General features: G+C 58.2%; 1 protein-coding gene across 1 annotated transcript; it reads right to left on the bottom strand.

Annotated features, from left to right (window-relative positions):
- Window positions 1-400: 400 nt before the first annotated feature.
- Window positions 401-1,123, bottom strand: BHLHE23 (basic helix-loop-helix family member e23). The gene has a single exon (XM_036824562.1). The coding sequence runs from the start codon at window positions 1,121-1,123 to the stop codon at window positions 401-403; it is 723 nt and encodes a 240-aa protein (XP_036680457.1).
- Window positions 1,124-10,996: the final 9,873 nt, after the last annotated feature.

The following is a 10,996-nucleotide window of genomic DNA, read 5'->3' as shown; positions in this document are numbered from 1 at the left end:
GCTCTGTCCCGCGCTCCGCGGGTGGCTCAGTGGAGGACCACCTGCCCGGGGGTCGCGCCCATCCTGGTTTTCTTTTTGAGGCTGAGCGGCGGCGTCCGGACAAGCACGTTTGGTCACCCACGTCCCGTCTCCAGGGTCGATGGCTGGGGCGTCGGGGGCGTGCCCATTGGGCGCTGCGGGCTCCCGGGCATGGATTCCAGCGCCCCGCTGTCCGGTTCAATCCCGCGCCCGGATGGGCTTTGCGCTTCCCGCGGGCCCAAAAGTTCAGCACGCAAGGGCTGGAAGCGAGGTCTGGCCGCCTTCTCCCCGTGGGCGGGGTCCGGTGGGGGCAGGGTGACACAGTCACGGGGGCAAGGTAAAATGAAGGACGCGTGCGGAAGGAAGGGGCGGCCCGGGGCCCTTACGGCTTCCCGTTACAGTGTTTGCAAAGCGCCGAGGGCGTCCCGGAGAAGGCGGCGCACTTGTCTGGGCAGGGCAGCGCGGCGCCGGCGGAGAAGGGGTACACGGCGGCCTGGCCGAAGGGCGTCAAGGGCGCGGCGGCCACCGGAGCGGCCAAGCCCTGGCCCTGGTTGAGGTAGGCCACGAGGCGCCGCATCTCGTCCAGGGCCTGCGCCTGCATGAGGATGTAGTTCTTGGCGAGCAGCAGCGTGGCGATCTTGGAGAGCTTGCGCACCGACGGGCTGTGCGCGTAGGGGATGACGGCGCGCAGCCCGTCCAGCGCGTCGTTGAGGTCGTGCATGCGCCGCCGCTCCCGCGCGTTGATGCTCAGCCGCAGCGAGCGCTGCTCCCGGGGCCGCCGCCGCCCGTCCGCCGCGCCCCCGGGCCCGCGCCGCCGCCGCCGCTGCTCGAAGGCGTCATCCTCGTCGCCGCTCTGCTCGCCGCTGCTCTCGGCCGCCGCGGCCGGAGCTCGGGGCGCGGGCGCCGCGGGGAGGTCGCCGCCCGGGCCCGGCGCGCCGTAGCCGCGGGCCACCTCGGGCCCCCGGGCCGCCCCGTAGGCGAGGCCCACCGCCGCCGCCGCGTAGCCGTGGCTCAGCGCCAGGTACGCGTCCCCCGACAGCGACTTGAGCTCGGCCATGGCTGCGCCTCCGGGGCCCGAGGGCTCGCCGGGCAGGCAGGTGCTCATGCGGCCCGCCCCGCGCCGCCCCGGGGTCCGCGCGCGCTCCGGCCGCTGCCGCCGCCTGGGTGCCTTTCCCGGCTGGCGCGTCCGTCCTGCAGTCGGTCGGTCCCGGGGCCTCCCCGCGCCGGGGCCTCTGGGTCCCGCCTCGGCCCCGCCTCCTGGTCGCCTCCGCCTCCTTCTCCTCCTCCTCCCCCTCCCCCTCTCTCGTCTCTTTCCTTTTCCCCCGACCCCCTCCTCCCCACCTCTCGCTGCCGCGCGCAGGTCTGGGCTGCGGAGGGCTCTACCTTCCCCTTGCGCCGCTCCTGCTTTAAGGTGCGGAGGCGCCCTCTGGGACTTCGCGGCCGTCCAATCAGAGGGGACTTGGTGACCGCCTCTTCCCGGAGCCCAGCTCCACCGGCGGCGCCGACCGATGGCCAGGGGTGGGCGCCGCCGGGATGGAAGGAGCTGGAGGTCTGGTTGGAGACGGTTGTGGAAGCCGTGGGACCCGGAGAGCTGTTCCCGCTTCCCGACGTCTCCAGCTTCTGCCTCCTGCCGCCCCCGGGGGTCGCCGTCACTGTACGCCCCCGTCCCTCGTGGGCACGCGCCTCAGGCCGCCTTGTCCTCGTCTTCGGTACCATTTGCAGGAGCCACTCCGGCGTCGCGCAGGCAGGGATCGGAGCAGGGAGCGCGCAGCCCACCGCGGACGCCTGACCCGCCGAGGCCGGAGGAGGTGCGGAGCGCACGCCCGGGGCGCGCGGTGGGCGCCCTCCAGGAGCGGCCTCACAGCTGGTAACCCGCGGGGCAAAGGGCGCGCTCCGAACGTCCTGAGGCCCGGCTGGGCTGGGCCTTCCCCGCAGCTGGCCCTTTCCTGGGTCTCCAGCCCCCACCGCGCAGTTTCCGGGGACAAGTGCGTCCTGAAGTTGTTTCCACGCTCCCTGAAGTGTTAGTGGTTTGAGGCAGGGATCGGAGATTTAAGGACAAAAACCTCTTGTTTAGGCAAAACCTTGTTTCAATTCTCTGCTATTTCCGGTGAAAGGTTTTTTCCATGGCTTGCCCTACCACAGAGGGGGAATTTTCTCAGTTTTCTAGTGGGGGGGGGCCGAGGGCTCCACCATGAAGTTGGGGAGGATGGCAGCTCTGCTGGAGAAAGCAGATGGGGGCTGCACCGGCGAGAGGCCGGGGCGGGGGCGGGTCCTCTGTCCTGGCCTGAGTCTCAGCCAAGAAACCCCTCCAGGGACGGCTGTGGTGCCCCCAGGTGGGCGTCAGACCAAGGGTGTTGTCTGAGCACCTGCGGGGCCCCGGGATGCATGATGCCCGGTTCGGCAACTTCCCCGCCGGCCTGGGCCAGGGAGGGTGTGGGGGCTGGTCATTGGGCGCAGCTCGCCTCAGGGTGACGCGCTGGCCGAGCTGGGGTTGCCACCCAGGAGAGTCCCCGTGGCCGGGAGGCTGGGGGCAAGGATTAAGGCCAGACCTGTCGGAAGGTTTGGGAGGGGTGGGGTAATGATGGAGCTTCTAATACAGGTTGAAAACCCCCGGGAGGGTAGGAAGCTGAGGGCGGTCTGGTTCCTTTTTCAAACCTGGGTCCCAGTTTCGTGCAGTGGTTGTGGGATGGTTTAGGGCATCGGCGCACGGCCAGCGCAACGCCACCTGACCTTTCTCCACATTCTACGTGCAGTGAGCACACACTGGCCGCAGTGCTTCGGCAGAGTTTCCAGAGGTGCTTCCTCCTCTCCGATTGAGCCCCATCTGGGGGAATCCTGCCAGCCTCGGGACTCACCTTTTCAATCCTTCCAATGGGGGATGAAGGACCCCAAACTTTCTCCAGGTGGGAAGGTGCCTGGAGGTCTTGTGGAGTTGGTGGGTGATGGTTGCTTCCCACTCAGTCAAGAGATGGGTGTCACCCTGGCCTCCAGCTCAATACTGCCTGGGAACCACTCATCAGGCCCTGCTGTGTGACCTTGACAGAGTAGCTTAACCTCTCTGTTCTCCAGGTTTCACCAGGGAGAGGAGTAACAGAGGTGATCTCTGTGTTGTCGAGTGCTCGGGGAAGGTGAGCAGGTGCAGCGAATGGATGAGAGCTGTGTGCGCTCTGGAAGGTTCTGGAAATCCAGCACTGAGGGGGATCCTGGCTCTCAAGGGCTTCCATGCTGGATGGGAGGAGACAGGCACAAGCACGTGGCTCATCAGTCGTGGGAAACACCAGAGTCTCTGTGCTCTGGGCCCTGCGGATGGACGAGGGGAGGGGAGCCCAGGGCTGAGGCTCTGGAGGGCAGGCCTCATCCACCAGCCTGTCCCGGCTGGGACTGAAGGTGGGCTCCAGGACAAGAAGGGTCGGGGGGGCTCTCTCCAAGGAGCCCCTGCACTGCCTCCTGGGCTGAGGTCAGGCACGGGCAGGGCGGTGGGGACAGCCCGGCATGGACAGGCCGCCATGGTGTTTGGGCCGTGGTCTGAAGGGTGAGTGGGTGTCAGGCCAAGCATCTGGGGTGGGGGAGCACCCTGGGGGGCAGGGGGCTTACAGGCTGTTGGAAGGGGCGTGGCACATTGGAGGGGGCAGCAGGGGCCCAGGGTGGGGCCCAGAGACCCAGGGGCGGCCAGTCCGGTGGGGAGTTTGGTCTTTGCTGGGAGGGCAGAGGCCGCCACCGTAGGAGCTCAAGGAAGCGTTTTCTGCAGACCACTGCTCCCGCTGTGGTCAGGGGGTTTGGGGCACTTCCTCCCGGCTGTCCCTCCAGGCCTGGCAGAGCTGCCAGAGGTGACAGGGGACGTGGAGAGAGGTGGGCCAGCTCCACTGTTACCCCCGCGGCCGACATGAGCGGTGCGGCCTGATGGGGGTCAATGACCTCCTACCTCTGGGGCTCAGGGATGGAGGGGGGGTTGAGGGGGCGGGTGTGCTGTGGGCAGATTGAGTGTGAGGGCGTTTGAACCGCCCAGGGCGTGTCTGGCAGGCCCTCACGGGGACATGGAAACGTCGTCAGAGCATTCACTAATTGAAGCCACAGGCACCCCGGATATTGGCTTTCAAAAGAGGGGCTGGAGTAGAGCCCCTGCTGTGGCTGCAGGTCAGCATCGCCAGGAGATTAAATTAAATCCGACGCTGGGCCCGGGCCAGGGGGGTCTGACAGTGTCAGTCTGGGGTCCAGCCTGGCCTTTGGGATGTCTACACTCCAGGCCAGGAAGCGAGGGCTCTGGGCCAGTTTCTGAACCTTCAGCAGCTCAGAGAAGGGCTGGAGGCGGGGTGGGGGAGCGCGGGCCTTCCTCTGGGGTCCCAGACCCTCAAGCAGCCTCCCCGGAGGGCCCATCCGGGCGATGCTCAGCCGCAAATCTTGAAAACGCAGGGAGAGGCATGGTTTTTGGTCAGACGCCGCCACCTGCTGGCCACCTGGGAGATTGCGTGCCACCCGTTGGCCCTGCTGGTTAATGCTCGTTCTCAGGCCCTACCGGACCCTGTCCACACAAGCCTCACCTCCTGTCCACAACAGGGAGAGCGGGGCACAGCGAGAAGCCTCCCTCTCTGACTTTGGAGGTGGGGGCTCCAGAGGCCAGCGCTTCACCAGAATCAGGTAAAAGACAAGGCACCCAAGCGTGGCTGCTGGACATAGACCCACTGGCTTCTTTGGGGGCCACGCCAGCCTTGGGGTGGAAGATGCCACCTTCCACAGTTGGGCATGAGAACCCTGCTCAACTTCCCACCACCTGTGCGGAGGGTATTCCTCATTCCTTATACAATTTCTGATGTTTCAACAGTTTCATTCCAGTCGTTACTGACAAGCAGCTTGTTTTACGTTAAGAAGTTCCATGGCCATTCCTGGGCTGAAAGAGGCCCAAAGAATATTGATTTCAAACCTCTTCGTGTTTTTATTGGTTTTGTTTTGCATCCCCACACTTGCTTTTGGGTTGTGATTTTTTTTCTGCGATATTTCCTAAGTGCAGAAGGCTAAACGCGGTCACGGCTCTTTGCTGTTTGGTGTGGACAGTTCCTCCGGGGTGAGGTCTCCGGGGGGAGGCCGAGGGCAGCAGGTTGGGGGAGCCAAGACAGCCTCGGGCCCCGCCAGGCAGGGAAGAGGCTCAGCAGACGCTCCTTTGGGGCTGCCTTGGTCCTGCGTCTCAGCTGAGACTCCGCCCCTGCCCCCATTGTTTCCATGGGTCTCTGGTGATGGAGCGCCAGTCCCGAGGCTCATTTTAGGGGCTTGTGTCTCCGTGTACCTCTCGCCAAGTGCCTCTGGGTAGCACTTGGTAATTGTCCTTTAAGTCCCCCGAGTTGCGCCTCAGAACCTCGGTTGGCCTCTGACCGTCCACAGTCTCCATGTCCCCCTGGGGGGAAGGTAAAGAAAGATGGCCCCCAATCCACTTACAAGAACCTGTTTTTGTTCAAGTTGTTTTTAGAAACCCCACAAAACCACCACCTCCTTCATTTGGACGGGACTTGACAGTTTACAAAGCCCTCCCTCCCCCCTCCCTTATTCCCCCCACCCCACTAGCGGACACCGTGCCAGGTTAGTCTAGGGTGATGAAAAGAAATTTTTAAAAAACCCCAGCTTTACTGAGATATAATTCGCGTACTATACGTTTCCCCCCACTTAAAGTTTAAGATTCAAGGTTTTTAGTTTATTAACAGTGTCCATCATGACAGTCTGTTCCAGGGCACGTTCTTCATCCCAAAAAGACCCGTATCCATTACCTATCACCCCCGTTCCTCCCTTTGCAGATGAAGCCCATGGCAACGAGCAGTCTGCTTTCTGTCTCTATGGATTTGCCTGCTTTGGACGTTGCGTGTAAATGGATTCGTACGCTATGTGGCCTTTTGTGACTGGCTTCTCTTGCTGAGCATGTTTCCCAGGTTCATCCACATTGCAGGACAGGAGGTTTCAATGCCATATGAGCTGCTGGCTCGTGGCCTCTGGGTGGGGTATGGAGGAGACAGTCCCCCGGTACTGACCGTCTCCCGAATGCTGCTCACGACTCTCACATCATGTCCCACCAACTGGAACTTCCGATCCCCGAAGAGGTAGTCCCTGCCGGGTGTTCGGGTGGGATGCATGGAATGCATCAGCCTGAATTTATCTCCCCAAACAGACTCCTTGGTTAGTGGCACAACGTTGACCTGGAGTAATAAAAAGAGAGCTACTGAGTCCGCATGAAAACTCGGGGAGGAAGCAGGAGGCCCCCATCGTTCTGGTGCAGGTGGCTTCAGCTCTGACCTTCCTTGCATGTTCTCTGCCCCCTTTTCTCCATCAGCACACAGATTCCTGGCTGACCTGATCTCCTTCCACTTAAGATGCCTGGTAGCTCCCAGTCACCAGCGGGATAGAGCCCTGCCCCTTGGGGCATTCCAGGTCCTTTACACATGCCCATCCCCACGCGTGAGCCACATCCCGTGTTGCCGCCGGCGCCAGCCAGGTGGGCTACACTGGCGCCAGTGATGTGGGATGTTTCTGGTTTCTGTACTTTGGCTTTGGCCATCTGCCCACCTGGAACACCCCTGCCCATTCCACAGGGCTGGACGCACCTCTCTTCCCGGAAGCCCTCCTGACACCCTCCCCCAGCTGGACAAGATATCCATCCACCGCGGTTCATTAGGAGCGACAAGCTTGGCCAAAAGGCTCGTGACATTCAATCAAGGCTCACGAACACTGCTTGATTCTCCAGGTTTAGACCCGGAGCCTTTAAATTCCTCTGAAACAGTGTTAGAAGATTTCCTCATAGGAAAGCTAGTCTAAATTTTGTAAATAAATCTCGGGTGAAATATCCAGATATATACTTCTTGGTTTTTCCTTTCTTGTTGATTTCTAATCTTATCTCATTGTGGTCAATGAACATGGCTCATATATAATAAGTGATGGGAATTTTATTGGGCATAGTTGAAATTTTATATATATATATTCAATCAAGCATACTGTGTTGTTCAAATCCTTTATATTCTTGTTGTGTGTGTGTGTATTTGTCTGATAGATGCTGAAAGAGCCGTGATAAAGTCTTTTACCATATTATTGAATATATCAGACAAAAATTGACAGATGGCGAGGAAAAACTGACAACCGCCCATAAAGCCCTTCTACTGGGTACTTTAAGATTCATCTGAAAAATTTGTTCCCCAAAGACATTAATATGGTTACTTATTTTCTTTGTTCAAACTTGGTTTAGACTCAGCATATGGTCAATCAAAAATTTTTATACACTTTTTTTTAAAAGAGTAGATTTATTTATTTATTTATTTATTTATTTAGGTTGTGCCGGGTATTAGTTGTGGCATGCGGACTCTCAGTTGTGGCGTGCATGTGGGATCTAGTTCCCCAACCAGGGATCGAACCCGGGCCCCCTGCATTGGGAGCTCAGAGTCTTACCCACTGGACCCCCAGGGAAGTCCCTAAAGAGTAGTTTTAAAGTTTACAGAAGAATGGATGGGAAAGTACAAAGTTCCCACATACCCCTTCCCCCACCCCACCCTCAGTGTCCCTTATTATTAACATTTTGCACTGGTTGCTACATTTGTTACAACTGGTGAACCAATAAATACATCATTATTACCTAAAATCCATAGTTTACATTACGGTTCACTCTTTGTGTTGTACTCTACGGGTTTTTACAAAGGTATAATGACATGTGTCCACCACACAGAATAGTTTCATGGCCCTAAAAATCTCCTGTTCCCCACTTCTTTGTCCCTCTCTCCCTCACCCCAAGCCTCTGTGACTATCTCATCTGCTCAATTTTTGTAAACTTTTTTGGGGAGTGTGGTGTTCTTTATAAATTAATTTGCTTGGGGGTTTCCCTGGTGGCACAGTGGTTAAGACTCCGTGCTCCCAATGCAGGGGGCCTGGGTTCGATCCCTGGTTGGGGAACTAGATCCCATATGCCGCAACTAAAAAACCCCACATGCCACAATGAAGATCCCGCGTGCCTCAACTAAGACCCGGCACAGCCAAAATAAATAAATATTAAACAAATTAATTTGATCAAATGTATTGAGTGCATTGTTAACAATGTCCATATACCTACAAATATCTGTCTATTTCTTCTGTTAGCTGTTGGCAATTGTGAGTAAAGTTGCTATAAACATCCGTGTGCTTTACAGCTGGTACCACAGAAACACGGAAGATCAGGAGACACTACTGGGAACGAGACACCATGCGTTGGACACATCTGAAGAAATGGGTAAGTTCCAAGAAACAGACAACCTACCAGCACTGAATTACGAAAAAACAGAAAATCTGAGCAAACCAATCACCAGTAAGGAGACTGAATCAGTAATTAAAAACCTCCCAACATAGAAGAGCCCAGGACCATGGTTTCTCTGGTGAATTTTACCAAACATTTAAAGAGGAATTAACACGACTTCTCAAAATCTCACAAAAACTTGAAGAGGAAGGAACACTTCCAAACTCATTTTACGAGGCCAGCATTGCGCTGATAACAAAGCCAGACAAGGACAGGAGAGAAGAAAGTCACAGGCCAGTACCCCTGATGGGAAATAAACAAAAGGCAGAGGTCTCCTGCAAGGCCCATGTCCCTCCCCCACCCCTGCTGGGTGGCCTCACCTGGTCCTGCCACCACCCTCCCAGTCCTCGCCCCTGTCAGCCCGCTTAGCTGTGCTGGGCCTCGCCTGCCCCCCCTAGAGAGTGACTTCCCAGCCCTCCCTGAGGTCCCCGAGGGGCCCTGGGCCCCTGCTGAGCACTTAATGGGTGTGGGTGTGAGTGGCGGGCTCTGCGTGGGCAGGGGGGCTGCCCAGGGGAGGTCTCGTGGTGCCGGCTAGGGGGCAGCTTGGGTGCCCAGGGCAAGACCCCTGCCCCCACCCAGCTCCTCTGACTGGGAGAGGGGGAGGAGGGCCGCCACTAAGGGGCCGTCTGCCTTCTGGCCTCCAGGGGGCAGCAAGCCCCTGGCTTTGTGTGGCCAAGTCCAGGGGAGTTTTGGGGATCCTGGTGTCCGAGTTTGGCCTTGGCTGCCCTTGGGCCAGACCGCAGGCCCTGGACCCTCTGGAGTAAGGGGGGTGTAGCCAGGAGGGCGGCCAGTGCTGGGCTCTGCACAGTGGCCCAGAAGGGGGGGACGGGTGCCTGCTGTCCCCACCTCTGACCCCCAGCCCCACTGTCCTGCTCTGGATGCAGCAGCCTCGGGTCAGGGTGAGCTCCGGAGCGGGTGCTGCGGACACCAGCAGCAGGTCTGGGCACACTGAGCTGGGAGGGCAGTGGAGCGGGCTGGGGGCGGGCGTTTGTGCGATGCCTGCCTGGGGCCGGAAGGGAGGTGGGTCCAGCCGCAGGGAGGGGCTGGAGTCGGAGTCAGGCACAGACGGACGGTGCTCAGGGCCCAGGCCCCAGAGGCAGGCTGCTGGCAGCCCACCCTGGACCCCCCACTCTGTCCTCACCTGTAAAATGGGTAAACCGAGGCCCAGCTGTGGCACCTGCCTCTCGGGCGCCGTGGGCTTAGGCGAGTCTGGGGAGGGTCCCATGTGTGCCACCTGCCCCGCGCACTGTGGCAGGTCAGCCCCGCTGGGATGACCGCCGTGTGGACCTGGCCGTCCAGGAGGCCCTTGCTCTTCCATGGGCCTCCTGAGTGGGAGGCCAACCATTTCCCCTTCCGCAAAGTGGGGTAGTGAGGCCGAGAGGTCGCCTGTAGAGACCGTGGATGTCAGTCTCCCACCCTGGGAGTCCCCCTCTCCTCGGGCCCTCAGCCTGGACGCACCACTTCTGAGCCCTGATGCGTGGTGCGTGTCCAGGTGTGGAGACCCGACACTGGGCTAGTGGTCCTGACAGTCCCGGGACATGCGTGCCCTGGGCGCTGTCCTGGCATCGGACGGCCCCCCCCCCAGATGTACAGTCCTGCGTCACCATCGGTCTGAGCTCCCTGCCCACAGCTGCGTGGGTGACTGGTGGCCACGGGCTGTGTCCTGGCTGCCATATTCGCATTAGACCCAGTGTGGATGCCTGGACGTGGGCCGTCGCTGGTCGGCGGTGCTGTGAGGAAAGTCCGTCTGTCCGTGCGTCCGTCCAGCTCTGGCCCGTGAGCCCCATCATCTGTGGAGTTTGGCGGGTGTCCCCTGGGGTCCTCTGCGGGCAGGGCTTCTTCTGATGAAGCACAGGGCAGTTTGTTTCAATGATGTTGAATTGTCTGTTTTCCATTTACTGAGGATCTTTTGGCGTCTTTGTGTTTATTTATGTCTTTTTCTCTTCAATGCTTTTTGGTTTTCAAAATCCACCTCTTCTACAAGTTTTGTTGGCTTGTGTTTGTCCCATCTCTTCTTGTTTCTTTTTCCCCTCTTTTTCTGCATCATTTTGGATTGAGTTTTCAAATGATTCCCTTTTTACCTTTACTGTTGGCTTCTGAGATTTTCCTCCGCATTTTACATCCTCAGTGGTTGATCCTTCACACTCGGCAGGTGTAGAATGCAAGTCTCCAAATGGCCACGTGTTCTTTAACCAGCCATGTGCCCGTCATGTATACATGACTGTATACATTTACCACCCTCAGCCTTTGTGCTACGACTGTCATACATTTTACCGCATCTACAGATGTTATAATCCCCACAGCACATTATTAATATTTTTACCTTCAACAGTCAGTTATCTTTGAAAAATCAAAAATGATTGTAACAGTTTTTCTATTTATCCACGTCTTTTCCACATCTGGCCCACTTTCCTCTTTTGTGTAGACCCATCCGATCACCTTCCTTCTGCCTGAAAAACTTTAATGTGTCTTGTGCGTGCCCCGGGGCTGAGTTTTTGTTCGTTGGTTTAGAAAAACTTCATTGCGAGGATATTTTTGCTGGATGGAACGGTTAGCTGGATAGATTTCCTTTTTCTGTCAGCACTTGCAATAAGTCACCTCTGAGTCTTCCAACTTGTGTGGTTCCACAAGAATCCTGCTCTAATTCAGACTTCTGTACCTCTCTATGTCATTTGTCTGTTTTCTTTG

This window comes from Balaenoptera musculus, chromosome 15 (genome assembly GCF_009873245.2).
Source record: "Balaenoptera musculus isolate JJ_BM4_2016_0621 chromosome 15, mBalMus1.pri.v3, whole genome shotgun sequence".
Lineage (NCBI taxonomy): Eukaryota > Metazoa > Chordata > Mammalia > Artiodactyla > Balaenopteridae > Balaenoptera > Balaenoptera musculus.
The sequence above is the reverse complement of the archived record's forward strand: the minus strand, read 5'-3'. Positions and strand labels throughout refer to the sequence as shown.

What these genes read in the sequence shown, in the direction of transcription:
- BHLHE23 (XM_036824562.1), bottom strand. Translation starts at nt 1,123, where the DNA reads ATGAGCACCTGCCTGCCCGGCGAGCCCTCGGGCCCCGGAGGCGCAGCC.